General features: G+C 44.1%; 1 protein-coding gene across 3 annotated transcripts in view; it reads right to left on the reverse strand.

Moving 5' to 3' along the window:
• The window catches only part of LPP (LIM domain containing preferred translocation partner in lipoma), a gene marked incomplete at both ends in the record, with an annotated part of 204,569 nt that overhangs the window by 135,772 nt on the left and 52,420 nt on the right, over window positions 1-16,377 (reverse strand). For all 3 annotated transcript variants that reach the window (XM_084267544.1, XM_084267543.1, XM_084267542.1), the window contains one exon: window positions 15,983-16,105. In XM_084267544.1, coding sequence (XP_084123670.1) covers window positions 15,983-16,105 — 123 coding nt within the window. The remainder of the gene's footprint in view (window positions 1-15,982; window positions 16,106-16,377) is intronic.

The following is a 16,377-nucleotide window of genomic DNA, read 5'->3' on the forward strand; positions in this document are numbered from 1 at the left end:
CACCGCAATCTCTTTTCTTTTTTAATTAAAACACCCAGTTTGCCCTGCTGCACAATTGCTAAGCAGATTTAAAATGGGGACTTCAGTAGCTATTTTATGGCTAATCAAATGAGTAAATATAATGATCTGCTCCAATTCCCATTCTGATTACACAGTGTAGCTATTTCATTCCCTCAATAAGATCCTTGCACCCAAAAAGAATAGTTTAACGAGCTTAAGAGCGGAATGTTAGGCTCAATTTCGCTAAAGGGTAATAGAGTGGGAGTGTCTGTATAATTAGCTTTGTTGGGCTCCCTCCCTCACTATACAATACCTTCTATAGAGAGCTTTCACTGTCTCTACAGGTCCTCATGTTAAAGGAGCAAAATAATACAGAGCACACTAGATTCATACTGCTTGCGCAGAGGAGTTTTGGAAGACAGAAAAAGAGCTGGAGAAGTGTTAGTTATTTCAGCCCAAAAGGGGTCAAGTTTTAATTTAGCTTTAGCAACAAAAGCACACGCTTCTGTAATCTTATTAATCTCTAATGAATTGAACTCTTAAATGTTTCTGAAACTTAAGAATACTGACCCACTGACCAAATAATTTCAAACTTGATATTAAATTAACAGCACACAAATTGGCAAAACCACAGCATTTTGTCCTTGCAGAAGAAATTTTAGCTGAACATCTGAAAATCCTTTCTGAAGTCTGATAGCCAGGTGGGATATGTGCTTATTACCATCTCTGTTTTACAGATGGGAAACTTAATGCTAGAGCAGTTCAAAATCTTACCAAAAATATAAGGAAAGTGTCCGAGATCTGGAAGGCAAGGGAAAGCACTAGATCCCATTTAGTTCCAAACTACTGAGGTTACATCAGACCTCTCCCAAAACAGTCACCTTGTATCTTTCCTACCACTTCATATTTGAGAACATCAAAGTGCCTTTGGATACTCTATTTGGAAACAGTCATGCAAAAACCTTGGCAAAGAGGTCAGAATTTAGTCAAATTGTTTAATCCTGCAACAACTGAAAGAAAAACCCCAGAAACAACACAAACAAAAACCTACCAAAAAATTCCACCAAAACCAAAACCAACAAAAAACCCCACCCAACACAGGGCACTAGGGAAGTTACTCTGAAAACAAAGTCACACAGCAGAATTCCAGGCTTCACCTCTAAGAAACAAAATCCAGAGTTAATCCATTGCTCCAAAGTAAGTTAAGAGGAAAAAAGAAAAAAAAGAGAAGAGAACGACACAGGGCCAGGAGCCACCTCCACTGTTCTGACATTCAAACTCAACAGTTTGCAGGTAGACAGCAATAGCTGATCAGAAAATAAATGGATACTGCACTTACACTTCCCAACTTTCTCTGAAACAACTAAGTGTACCAGGAGCCTTCAGCCTTGAAAAGAGGCAGCTAAAACTAAGAGTGGTACAAACAGGAGGAACAATTGTTCTGCCTTTCCAGTGCTAGAAGGAAGCAGCATAAAAACAGCCCAGTGGGAGACAAATGGAGAACATAACAAAGGTTGGTCTGCCCCACCTCAGTAGGACTCCTTTGCCATGGAATGCTTTAAATTCCAGAGATTTACATGAGTTCATAAACCAAACGCATGATCTGATGGAGGAAAAATCCCTGTTATGGAAGACTTCATTTTTATCAAGCCAATCTCTGTGAACTGCAAATTCTTAGACAAAGAGAAGTATTCTGGGACAGTACTGCTATGAATTTGCACTTCTCTTGTCTTCTTCCTTTGGTATTTACTGGGAAAGTCAGTGAACTGGAGTGAACATTCATCTGATGCAGGATGGGCAATCTTCAGTTCAGGCCTAGATACACTGACACTTGACGAAACGATACTGAAAAGACAAGGCTTGCATTCCAATTTCTGATCCACACAGGTTCTTTTCTAGAAACCAGACTCACGCTACTTCAGTCTGTAAAAAGAAAACAGCAGTAGACCAACACTGTAACAATAGGAGTTGGAACAAAACACACTTGATTGAGTGCACTCAAGATGTGACTTCCCTCCAAGCTCATTTGCAGACTTTAAGGTCCTACAACACTACAAAAGCATTTGTCTGGGTTTGGGAAGCAGGATACTGATGCTTTTATCAAATGAGCCAAGCCAGGGCTGAAGCTGGTTCTTCATGACAGCCAGCACTTAAGATGCTCCAGAAAACTCGGCAGGTAAATAAGATATTAAAACTTTCCCAGAGGACAGTCTTCAAACAGAATGAAACTGCAGTCTCTTCTGCACCCGACAAGCCAAGTTCATGGAGTGCCAACCAACAGCATGTGATAGAGCTACTGCTGGATGCACTGAACATCCACACACAATGCATTTCCAAAGGAGATGGCAGTCCTAAGCACAAAGCTTTGCTGCCTCCATTACACCATACTGCGCTTGTCTTCAGGAAATACTCCCAGCTGTTGGGCACAACATCCCAGTCGGGAAGCCAGTTCAAGAACAGAACAAGAGCATCACCTCCACGTTTCCTTGAGTCGTGAGCTTACAGTTCCTTGGAAGTGCATTAGCAGCTTGAGGGACCTGGTCTGAATGTATAGGGAGTTCTTAAACTGTTCAAGCAGAGAACAGCTTGAAAATGGAGAACAGCACCTTGGTAAGTATTTCAAAGACAGACACCTGCTTTGGTGTTGGCATTGCCAGCTTAGCCACACAGCAAAGTGAAAGAGCTGCACGAATTTGCAAGGTTGTACTCAACATAAACCTTGGAGAGAGACAATTTGTCCCAAACCACCCATGCTGCAGTCACAGAAGAGTGGAGAGAAGATAGCCCAAGAGGTCTAGATGCAAATACTACAGGTCATAAATAGCACAACATTACCTAAGCATCTTCACTGCACCAGGTACTAAACACTCACCCAAACACCTTACACCAACCAGGCAATTAATGAGTTTATCCCTACTTAACAGGAGGAGAAGTGCTGCCCAGTGACACAAGATGTCTCAGCCAAGGTTACACAACAGCAGGTGAGAGGTCTGGGAGTCTCAGGAACACATCTACCACACAGGTCTAAGAACAACTCATGTCTCTTCAGGTTCAGGGTGGGACCACATTAAAAGAAAAGTCCAGGTTAGTGCTAGATGCTTCAGACTGAGTATTTTTTTCCTTCCCTGTCTTTCAGTATGGCATTTCTATTTTTAGTAAGCTTAGAGGAAACAATTAGAAAAGCTGATGCCAAACAGTCCAACCTGACCTTTGTCAGGGGAAAGTCCCAAGTTCCCACCCAGAAAACCTCCAATGGACATATCTGGGACTACTGCAGAGTGAAGCAAGGAAAGCCCCTTCAGGGCTCAATCTGCTTTTTTACAACAAGAGACGTTTTTAGCCTCTAGTTTTATCTCTTCCATCTCTCCCCATTGCTTGAAATTAAAATAAACATGGACCAGGGCCTAGGATTTTATTTTATCTGTCACATATTGCTATCATTAAACACACTTGAAACGAGTGGGTTTAGTTCAAATAAAACTGTCTCTTCCCTCTCCCTTTCTCAGCTCAACAAACATAAAATAGGAAACTGCACTCCAATACATTCAGAAGCAATACACGTTACATCATGAGTAGATGATCCATCTGGCAGGCTGACACGGTAATAAGTTTGCTTAATTGTCAGGTCAGGCATATTACAGACCCAGTCTGTCAGCCCTTTTATTACAGCTCTGTACTGGGGAATTTCAGCCTCCTTGCACTCTATGTATAGGCGTGGTATGGGAAGTGAGTGCATCCACATGGTAGGAGAGCACACGCAGGGACACATATATGAAGTGTCACTCAGAACAAGGAGATTAAATTAAGCAAGGAAATGCTGAAGTCAAATAGCTCTTAGCAGCTGTATACGTTTCAGTCTGGAATAATCACCCAAAGAAAGCAATGAGATATTTACATTTAATTTATTTGAAACTGGGCTGGGGAAAGCACTGATTATAGGGGATAATCCAGCACAGGCTCATAAGAGAAAGAGCCAGAGATCCTCAGATGTTCCCTCCATTTATACTTTCTAAGTGATCAGCCCATCATTTTGCTTTTGGCTCCATGCAGTTCCTATCCTGCAGACAGTCTCCTGAGATTGTCCATATGTCCTCCTGAGAAATCACCAAGTACGTTCAGCAAATGACTGAATTCATCAAATGGCTGGTTTGCCTTTAAAAAGCCCACAAAACAAAACCTTTTCCTCCTTTGTCTCTGTACCTTACCTCATCTCCCTCTCTTCATTAATGAGCTCAATTCTTAAATTATTTTATTTACAGGAAGACTTTAAGGTATTCTAAAATGCAATTTGTAGGAAAGATGCCAAATATAAATTGTACTCTCTAGACCTGCATGCATTTGTGATTTTACATGAGCACGCACACATATGTTCAATACAGAAACAGCAGGTGTTCTCTCAAGTTTTATTGCCATTAGTTAGAAATGACCACATTACTCAACAGAGTCAAAGCCAAGTCTTGTCAAAGCTAAGTCTTGCCAAAAAGCTAAAAAGCCTGATGATTTTCAGTGTTACACAGCCCTGCTTTGGGGTGCTGGCTCTTCCAGATACCTCCAAAACCTACCAGTGACCTACAGTTACCCTAAAGAAACACGTAATGGTTGCATCCTCTGCGTGGTATCTCCATGGCTTTTCACGTGGACTGGAGAGCGCTGTCTTGAGCACAGTAGCAGCTCTCTTGTCACTGGGGCCTCATAAAACATTGTGACCCTCGTGGCCACCCTGTTCCACAGCCAGATCCCCTGTCTCGCACTTTGGACATTAGCTGCTGATGTGGACTCCAGTCAGAATGTTTCCAGGAGAAGATTAATAGAGTTCAATACAATATTTGTACTATCTCCCTGCTGAACTATACAGTGCTCAAAAAATCCCAGCTGAACAACAGCGGCTTATCTATCACTTTTTAAGACTACAAAACGGTCTTAACTGCACAGATATCTCATGCAATGCACAGCTGGTCTTCCTGCAAACCAGCACAGTAATCAACCCTGACACCTTCTCTTCCCCTCTTCATAACCACAGCTTGAAAGTGCATGTGCATCCCAGCTCTGAGCCAGAAACAGACCTGCGCCTCCCATCTTTCTTGAATTCTCCTTGGATCACAAGTGTAATGGGTTTGGAAGAGGGAATCAAAATTGCCTGAGCTCCCAGGACAACTGGAGTGATTGCTGGTATGCAAGATGGCAATACTTCACGGCTCTGAGCTGCTTGGGACAGCAATGATCTCTCCCCAGCTTCTTACAAATCACTCCAGAGAGAATAATATACCCAGTCCCTCATCAACCCAAAGATAAAGAACAGTGCTACTTACAGCAAGATAGCAAGGTGTCTGACCTGGGTTACACCAACAACCAGATGAGGTGACTGCAACCACCCCATCTGTCTTTACCTGTACTAGGCCATAAAACTGTGCAACCTGTCCTTGCTCTCACTGTGCTTATGTATATGTAACTACTTTTCCTTGAGCAAAGAGCATGTCGTAAGGCTTTGAATATTTAGGCTGGGATGGGAGGAATCGGTCTCAGATTGCAAACACTGGCAGAAATATTTATAACAACGGCATCAAAATCTCATTTTTCTGGCCAGGTCCATTCTTTGTTCGAGGGTTTTTTTTTTTTTGTGGTTCTTGTTTTTAAATCTGTGGGAAAAGACAGTAATACTCATTGGACCACGGCATTATTGATTTCCCATAGAAACAGCAGTTAGTTAGAGCGCTCACTTTCAGCTGTGAAGCAGCACATTAGGTTTATCTTTCTGTAATATTTTTTTTTTCCATTTCATCCTCTTTTACATACTCATAAAAGTTTCCTATTCACTATTGAAATGCCATATGGTGATAATATATGCTAACACAGGCACAGTGACACAGTTCACAAGCCTGCTATTGAGCAAAAGTTGACAACATAAGGCTGAGAAAATTGTAAGTGCTTCCAAGCCCCAATATGTACGTCACCTAATTGCATTTCACTGTGATGCAAAGAAGTCTGAGTCAAGGAAGGAACTTCCTTACAATGAAACTGTAACAGCCTGGAGTAATTTACAGTTATTTGAAGAGCTATAGCAAGGATCTATCAATTCATAGCTTTCAGATATGGGCTGGGTGTGGGTTGGGCTTTTTTTAGCCTAGTGCAGCTTTAATATCCAGAAAGAGACAATGCGTCTCAGCACCGCAGTCATCTCTCAAAAGGTTCCAGACAGGAAGGCAAAAGGCAATCAATAAGAGAAAATATAGACACAGCCCCTTAAACCGTCCACAGATGCATCTGCCTCTTACTTTAATGGTTAACGGTTTTGAACTAGGAACATCTTGCAACAATCCTGAGAGATGTCCAGGCTATAAATGTATCATGTTTATTTATGCACTGGTAGCAGGGTCTAATGTATAAACTCCATGACCAGCTCTCACTTTTCCATAGGGGTTTAGATTCTTCCAGGCAGCCCTCCCTGGAACATGCCTGGGAACAGACCTGCCCTGCCTCTGGACTGCCCTGCAATGGCTCTAGGGAAGGGTCCTCTGAGGGGTCCTCTCTCCCCAGGAGGACAGAACCTTGTCAAAACAGACCATGAAAGACAGGATAGACCAGCAAATGACAATGCTGTCCCAGAACATCACCACTGTGTGCAAAGCCCTGCCCTACAACAAGCTGCATGGAATCTCTGTGCCTCAGCTCTTCATTTACCAAACAGTGAAGAATTAAACGTCTCCATCCTTAGGGAATTATAAAGATAAATGCGAGAAAAGCTGCAAGCGCTCCTGCAAACAGGCACCAGTGAGGAACCAAAAGAAACTTGTGAAGGCCATACTTTAAATGCTTGGACTCACTAGGATGTTTTAACCTTCACCTTCCAAACGTATGTAGAAACTGCAACCACAGAAGTTAGTTGCCCTCTGCTTTCTAAGAGCACAACTCAACAGTAAGTCATAGACTGAAGGCAATTCAAAGGCATACCAAGGCAGTGATCTCCTTGCTGTGACTGTAATGCACAAATCACAAAGTTATCATTCCCACTTCGGTGGAAATAGCCTGAGGAAGACATCCAGCACAGGCCACAGTGGGAGCAGAGTCCCAAGTGATACATTGCCATGCAGGTGTTTCTCGAAGTTGCTGTGCTGTTCCCTTGGCTCTGAACTATTTCCCTTTCCCTAACAGGGAGGGAAACGCAGCTGGTTCCTAGTGTGTGCAGAGGAGAAATAATCAACACAAAAGGAACAGACACTATAAAGAGCAGAAGAAAGGAAGCCTAATTTCCTATGGACTCATGCAGACTCTGACCCTTCCTGTTCTCCTCTACTAGCTCTCCTGACCGCCCCTCCTTCTTCCCCTCTCCTCCCAGTATTAGCCTTGGCATTTATCTGTGTATGTCAGTTGAACAATCCCTGTTTAAGGTTGGAGATTGTGGTTATAGTGCAGCCTAGAAGAGCAAAAGTTCAGGTTGCCTGCAAGAAGCAGCAGGCTCAGAGCTCACTGTGCACATGTGCGGACGGGGTAGTCCATGGGCCACCACAACGAGGAAGGACAGCCAGCACCGTGCTGCAGCTCCCCAAAAGATGGGTCCAGGTCCCTCCTCTCCAGCCACTGAGTTTTGCAGTCATATACCTCTCTCCTAGACCCACTTAAAGTGGCCACTGGATTTGGTTAGGCATTGGAATGGGTTGCCCAAGGAGGTGGTGGAGTCACTGTCCCTTGGGGTGTTCAAGGAGAGGTTGGATGAGGTACTTAGGGACATAGTTTAGTGAGTAATCTAGGTGGTAGGGGGACAGTTGGACTACATGATCTTGAAGGTCTTTTCCAGTCTTAAAGATTTTATGACTGGGGAGCTGCCAAGTACCAAACACCGATGGGTGCTCAGAGGGAAGAATTAGTTAACTACACCTTCAATTAGAAAATGTGCCAGCTTCTTCCCACAGAAGAAATGTAAGGCTTTTTATTACCCCTGCTTGGTTCAATCACTCCTAAACAGAGACGGATGCATTTCCCCACACCCGAGACCTCTCCAAATTCTCTTGACAGGGGACAACGTCACATACTCTCTGCCCAACCACTCACACATGCTATGAGAGGCAGATAAATCTGTGTTGGGAAGCCCAAGGTCTGGTCTCAGCTTCTCTGATGACCCATGCACAAACCAAGACACTTCATCTTCCAGTGCCTCAGTTCCTTGCCCGTGAAACAGCAAGCATACTTCCGTATTTCACAGGCCTGCTGCCGCGGTGGTAAATCTGATGCCACTGAAGCACTCAGATGCATCGACCCGTGCAAAGATGCAAGCAGAGTCTGCCTCCCACTGAAACACAGGTCTCTGCCCCAGAGGCGGCTGCTCTTTGCTGGCTGGACATACGGACAGCTTGTGAAGCACGCCAGGTCCCTTTGAGATGAGTGCCAAACCATGGCGAGTGCCAAAATCTGAGGATCGGGAAATGATGACAGGTTTCCCGAGGTGATGGTGTAACAGCAGCTTGGTCCCGTTAGGGAAAAAGACAAGAGAACAAAATGTAACAATAGGTAGAAGGTCCTGAACAGCTTCAGAGCATAAGAGCCCCACTCTCAACCACTCACAACAATATAATCACAAATGCAGAATGAAAAAAAGACCAAATGATGAGGTACTATTTGCTTTTTATTACTGTTCCCAAAGTAAATGTTTAACTTTATCCACACACAAATCTGAGATGCCTGCACAGATTTTAAAGTCCAATACATCCAACACAAGTCGTGTCATCTAAAGCTGTGGCCAAGCACGTAGGCAGAAAACCCAAATGGATGCAAAAAAGGGAAAAGTAAACCTTACTGAGATTTCTGTGAACTTGATTATATACCAGAAAAAAGAAACAGCAGGAGCAGTGCTGCTTTATTTTCACCCTGATGATAGTACAAGAGGAAGAAATAATACCCTGCAAAGGTCACTCTTATCCTGTTCATCTGTGACAAGCTGATAATCTGGGATCTCAGAAAACTTTCTTTAAAAATCTTCACGGACGTGATCTTATCAAAAGGATTAACATTTAATACATACCAGCAGATGCAACTGATTCAAGCATCTGCTAATCAGAGCAGCGTCAGTTTGCCGCACGAGCCGGCTGGAGCTGATGAGCACAGGAAGGTTTCCCCTTCTTGTAGAGAAAAAACAAATCCAAACATACATGAAATCATCTGTTGGCTACGCCTCTCAACCCACACGTATGCAGCTGAACATCCCTGCCCTGTGCACGCTTCTCTGCCTGCAGGCGTGTAAGGGACAGCGTGACAGACGTGCCCTGCTCACAGCCAGCACACCCCCAGCGGTGCTCCTAGAAAGCTCCAACCTTGGGACCATCTCAAACACCACCCACACGGGGTGGGAATGACACTCTGCCTTTGTAGAGGGGAACCGCAGGAAGAAAAGAGTTTCCTGGATGTTCTGCCTTTGCTTCTTGAGTGCTGGGAGGAACCCAGTGAAATTCCTCCAGATGGGATGCTTCCTTTTCCACTTTAAGTAATCCACCCGGATTTTCCAAACAGCACAAAGCCAACCTGCCGGGAGCGCGGCTCTCAGAGGTGACTCCATCTTTAAAACCACCCGTGCAATTCCTGACGTCTGTGACTACAGCAAAAATGTCACTACCCACTGAGAACAGCCCTCGCTGGCAGCCCTGCAGTGTGTGCTTGCATGAGCCCTCTCTGTGCCCCTACACCCGCCAGAGCTCAGTAGTTCACACCAGCCTGAGCACACCTCTATCAGAAACTGTCATCCCTCTGTGTCCACACCAGCCATCCAAACCAGTGGGGAAATGGAAGCAACTCCATGAAGATTGTTGTGCAGTACGTGTAGCTCTGGAGAACCTGGATGGCCTTACCAAAAGGTCATCAACACTTTAGGATGGATGGGGGATGCTTCTCAGTTTTGGCATATGGGCTTATTCCCAATGAACCTTTCTGTCCCACAGCCAAAGAGATTAAAAAGCCTGCCAAACCCAAAGTGCACTGCTCTCAAGTGAACAAATATGGAGAGCCCCTTGCCACTGGGAACACGCTGCCTGACTACCATGCACTGCTGCAAAACTCAGAAGCCTCTTTGGCAAAGTTGTGTAGAAGCCCACAGATCAGAAGTGCTCAGACCAGCAGAGAGAGGCCTAGGCACTTTGATTTACCTCAAGTATCATATCTGAAGATAGCAGGAGCTAAGCCATTGATTTCAGCCCAAAATGCACTGAAAGAGACTCAACACTATTCTGAATACCTGAAACAGTCAAATCCCACTGAGTCCCCTAACTGGGGAACCACAAACTCTGTCAGAGAGACAAGAAGAGGGAATTAATTTTGAACCCACCAAAATAACCTTAACCTGCTTCTACCCCAAAATTTTCTTTCTTAAAAGAAAGAAAAAACATTCCTGACAAGTGGGATGCTAGCAAATACTCCACGGGCAACACTTGCAAAATCCTTTCGGTGCATACCAACCTAGGAAGCCAGCCTCAGGCAAATAACAGGAACAAGGGAACCAGGCTCTGAGCCTGGACTTGCAAATTTGCACGGATCGTTTTGAATACGCAACCAGCGATCTGTTTCTCACAGAGCCCCTATGCCAATCCCTGAGCCCAAACCAAGGGTAATCATAAGGCTCTTTTCCAAGGCTGGGGGAATGTGCTGCTCTCTGCCGAGTAGAAGGCTTTATTCATGGTTGGAGATACAGCTCAGTGTAAACAAAGATAAAACACCCGAACTCTTAGCTGTGCATTCCTGGCGCAGCTGTAAGTGGGGCACTAAAATTAGAAATGCACATAGAAGAGTGCTCCTAGGAGTCTTCAGCACTCAACATTTTGCCTTGTTTCATGGTTTGCCATCCTACAGCTGAAAATGTTCAATCCTGCCCCATCACTCTGCAAGAAAATATGTCCATTGCCTTTCCACTGCTTTTGTTATCCCCAACTGGTTGTCAAAAGAAGTGATAGAATAACAATCAATGCTGTCAAACATTTAAATCCCTTTTAAATTCCAGTCATTAGAAGACATTATTTCCCAGTATGTTTTTAAACTTAATGAAAATGTATCACTGATTTTTTAATTTAATTTTCTTTACTTTTTTATTCTTCTGCAGCTGACATGGAGAATGAGCTCCTTTTCCTTCAAAATATTACTCACTTAGGCTGACATGTTGTATAGTGGCAGACGTCTAGTACTGAGGGCAATGATACAGAGGCAGGGATATTGACAGCAATCCTTAGACACCTTGCCTAACTCTGCCTTCATTTTCCCCATCTGTTAGATAAAAACATAATTTCTTTCTTTTCTCGTTATTTGTACAACCACATCACCTAAAGGCCTTCAGCCCAGACCACAGTTTCATTTTGCTAGATGTCATGTACATGGGTAGTGAAGAGGCAAATCACATTGAAGAGGTTGCCAAGCTACAAGGACAGAAGAGATTTTGAGAGCAGAGTAGAAATGCTACGTTCAAGGTCATTTAGCACAGTGGTGGTAGCTGGCAATGAAAGAGGTCTCCAGAGTGCCAGCTCTGTCTCCTCTGGATCAAGCTGCCTCTGACAGCTGTACACAAGTAGATTTGATCTTGACCATCAAAGCATGGGGCTCTTTTGCTATCTGAATACTCCATAAATTTTGGCCACCCTGTATTTGCTTTCATAAAAAGACTAATTGCCTTTGGAGCAGGCATACCTTACTACCTGGTACACCTCCCACAAAGTTCAATTTTGCCCAACAGACAAAATTGGAAATTCAGGATAAAACTCAAGAGTTTCAGAAGGTAGGTGTCCAATTCCAGACAAAGCAATCAGCATTCAATACATAATTCACAGCAGGGACAAAAAATCCTGAGCTTTTGTATGCTGCTATTTCCAGTATTACATTTTCACAGTCCCTGCTGGAAGCCCTCTCTCCAGAGTCCCAAAGTTTTCTTGTTTTGAAAAAAGTGAAACATTTATTTTATGGACTAAAATTTGGCTGTTTTTTTTCTTTTTGTTTGGTTTTGGGTTTTTTGGTTTTTTGTGGGGTTTTTTTTTTGGCCTAAGGTCTTGCTGCAGTCATCTCCTAAGCACAGATTTAAGCAGAAGACATAAAATATGGGGCTATCCCCTATAACATAGGAGCCAGATGACCACAGCATTCACCAGACACCCACCCCCAGTGGATGATTCCTAAATCATCCGATTTAGGAATAGCACCTGCATCCATCCATGGAAGTTATGCACCCAAGTGCCTCATCTAAGCAACCTCCTTTCACTCCTGAATGGCACAGCAGGTTCTCTGCCTCCTGAACTTTCCAGTGGATTGCTGTGATTTAAAAGGTGCGACAGGTAAACAGGAAACGCGCGGCAGCTGCCCAGGAGAAGCTCTGTATTTCACTCATCACACCAGCATTTCTCAACTTCACCAAACAGGAGGAAAATATTAATTAGATTTTTTTTTTTTCATAATGCATCTGCAGTTCTTCAGACAATACCTAAGGCAAGCTCATCTATTAACATGCCACTGCTGTTATGGTAATTCTGAGATTATGTTGCTCTCGTTCTCCATCCCAATTCACTGCACCAGCTCCAGCTGAGCTGTGGAAATACAGTCTCTCCTGCACCACCTCACATAACAGAAAGTGTCCTCAGACATTGTTGTGTTGCAGCTAAAGATGATTTAGTCTTCGACACATGCAATTTTGAAATGAAAAAAATAGCATTTGAATAACTTTTGAGTGCTTCTGTGACTCAGCCAGAGAGACTTACACTTGAAAGTCATGGGCTTAGCCCAGGGATGTGGTGATGGTGATTGAAAGCTGCTTCTCACCCACACATTGCTGATGGTCAATATGAAAAAACTGTCAATGCCTAGAAAACCTCTGCTGCAGGAGACTCCTAACATCTGCCTCAAGCCAGACACAAGCTAACCAGAAACAAAGCCTGACAGATCTCTCACTTTGAGGTTCAGCAACATCAAGGTTGACTCACACTGGGGTACTAGACTCACAGAAGGACCTATTCCCACCAAGCCTGTTGCTATGGGGAGGGAAGATCTGTTCTGCACCATGAAGGATCTATGTTGAGAAAATGCTTTTCAAAGCACTTTAGAGGAGAAGGTCTGCAGTACATCAGCATCCTACCACCTCTGCCTGAATCATAGGAAGCAGCTAGCAGTACCTGGGTAACTTTCCAGCTCAGCCACCTTGAACTGGGCAGGACCACTGGGTACAAGGAGGATGGGTGCTGCTAATCAGAGACATCAAAAAGCTCTCCCTGGCCTCTATTAGCAGTGGTCAATTTTCACTCATGGCAATGTCCTTGTCACCTGCTTGGTGCACAAAAGAGTGGTGTCAGGGTGATGCCCAGGCAAATGACACAGGCATGGTGCAGAAATCATACTCATCCACATCAAGGGGAATTGTCCAGGGCTGACACTGGCCCACCCAGAGCAGTATTGTGTACTTTCCAAATTTACAGCAGAGGGTACAGACCCCTCTGCTTCAGAGACACATCCCACAGCAGGGTATCTCGCCACAACCCTGAACTCGTACCAAGGATCTAAAGAGCTTCCCTCTGGGTAAATTAATGCCAATGGGTAGGGCATGTTAAATAAACTGCTTGTCATTCTACTGCTATCACTCCTACTCCAGCGAGAGAGGACTATTTCACAGCTCAGTTTATGTTGCTTTATAACTATTTAAAAGATAAAATAAAAAAGAAACCTAAGAATAAAATTTGTCTGATTCCAAGAGTACCCCCAAGGGCGAGGTACACCTGTAAAATTATTATAATGCTTTAACTGCGTAAGGACAACTGGAAACCTCTTCTCTGAAAACAAGTTGTAACTCTATTTTCCTATCTGCAGCCATTATCCTGATAAATTTGGGAAGGTCAGCTAAGGTGTAATCCAATAAATGTGCTGATGTTCTGAGTAAGTACCTCACAATTTGCAGCCTAATCTATTATCCTACTATAAGACCATCAAATGACTCACCAGTTTTAATACTTAGTACAGATCAAACAAAGGAAAATATCAAAGCTTTACGCTCTAGTTCCACCTTTCAAGGACTTGTTTGAGTACTCTTTAATTACAGCAGATGATACATTCAACTCTGGCTTTTCTTTCTCTAACAGCTATAGTTAGAAGTTGCTGTAGCTATACTTTTCATGGGACTTCATTACGTTAACCAATAAATCCTGAAAAGTCTGATAAATTGAACAAAGAAAGTTGGGATTCGGTCCCAGAGATGAAATTCAGCTGCTTCTGCCCACTGGATCACACAGAGTTATTGTAATGCACCAGGGAGCAGCAGTACCCTGTCGCTCCTGGGTATGGGGGACAAGTCTTCAGAGCCCCGACCTGAACTGTGGGCAAAAAGCCACAGCACACACCAATCTATTCAGAGAACACCAGCTCCCAAAGGAAGAACGATCAGGAGACAGTCAGCAGTACTGTCAGCAAACTGCAAATGCTCAGCACACCAGTTACAGAAGTTACATGTCTCTACGAAGACGCTGGAGCTGACCGCAGGCACTGCCAGAGAAAATGGTGAGTACAAATCTCTTCTAGTTAACTCTCTGAGCATTTTGACAGCACAAAGCATTTCCCAGTGCCAGTGTGCACCCGTGTGCATTTGGCTCACGCAGACAACATGAACGCGGGTTATTTGACACAATGCCTCAGCACTATCACTATTAAAACTTGTCTCGTTTACTGCAGCAGGAAAATCCCACTGGAAAAAGGATCACATTGTATCTGGTTTACATTGTCGCTTTTTTGGACTGATCAACAGAAATCAGGTTGTTTTTTCAGGATGTCTGTAAGTTCATGGGAGAACTGTGTCCACGCTGCTAGAAGGAAAGAGTTTATCAGGAGGTCCCTGCAGAAGGGATGGAAACCACAAAGGCCTCAAGAGCCTCTGTGGGCAGAGGGATACTCTCAAATATCTGCAAATCTCACTTAACTCCACTTTTGCTAAGTTGTCATATTTAAACAGGAGCAAATCTAAACCAACTCTGATCACTGCTTTAGTTCTGCTCCAAAGGAATTGCTTCTCAACTACTTTAAGCGGATGCGACAATGAAAAGAACAAAAAAAGCCCCAAACTAAAGAGGTGGCCCATGGGATAATGGGTGTGCACCGCATCACTCAGCTTTCCCTTGGATTCTTCTGACTTTTGGGGTTTTATTTAGGGATGACATTGGTAAGGCAAACCCAACATAAATATATAGCTGCCTACAGACCTGTAAACATGTAAGAAATGAGACCAGCCATGAGACTGTGAAGTGAAGGCCCTGTGCAACTGGACACAAAGGCATGTGGGAAGAGTTTAGAGATCTCAAGAATCACCCTTTTTACAGTGCTGCTGGGGTGTCACCGCCTCCTCTGATAAACAGACGACACCTTACTAGAACTTAAATAGCTCCACTCAAGCACTACCTTAGATGAGTGACAAAAATTAGCTGAGCTGCTGTCACCCCTGCAGTCCTTGTCTAGACACAGCAGAGTAAGTGCGAATTCCAGTCTGCCTTGCTGGGCTACAGCCACCCTGACAGCTGAGCTACGATCCAAGCCACTTCGTCGCCACTGATTAGACAACAAAAACAAAAGAAAACAACTTGAGACAGGGATATCTGGATTACTCTGGCAGCGTGACAGATAAAAGTTAACAAAACAGAGAAATAAGAAGAAAACACAAGCGTAAAGTACTTGAGAACCGCACAGGTTTCGATTCACCAGCTATTGTTGGTGGATGGTGGAGGCGAATGAAATGCTGTTGTTCTGCACAAGGATTTTTCTAACAATCTCCATGGCAATCTAACGATCAGGACAGAGGCCCTTCGCTCAGAGATATGGCAGCTTTTGAGCCGGTGCCCCCTTCAGAATGGCTGCGCCCTTCTCCCCACTGACAGCCACATCTGGATGCTATCAGGAGGAGCTGGCATGCCTGCTCGCAACAAATACCAAGTGGTTAGCAAATTGACTCCAGCAGTCGATGCTGGCCACTTTCCCACTGTTTATGCAATGTGCCACTAACCTGTTGAGTCCGAGGTTTGTAAGGAGAGCTGCTCTCTAGGTCGGCCAGGATGCTGGTCAGAGAGTCGATTTCTGCATCTAAACTGGACCGCCTCTCCTCAAGCGTCTTGCCACCAGGATTCACCTTAAAGAGGAAAGAAGAGTTCCTGTTATTCAAACCACTTGGCCTGGCACATGGTTTCTTGCTGTCCTCACAGAGCTGCTACCATGCCCAGCAATAATTCTCGGGTTGTGGGGACAAACATGCTGAAATGCTACAGCTCTCTCCCAGAACCAGCAGCAAGCCTCCATCTCACAGGGATTTCGGCTGACATTGGGGCTTTTCTTCATATATTTCCCACAATGGTCCCATTGTGTTAAACTAATTTGGAGGGTTACACAACTCGATGTGGTATC

The sequence above is a fragment of the Gallinula chloropus genome, assembly GCF_964237585.1.
Source record: "Gallinula chloropus genome assembly, chromosome: 8".
NCBI lineage: Eukaryota > Metazoa > Chordata > Aves > Gruiformes > Rallidae > Gallinula > Gallinula chloropus.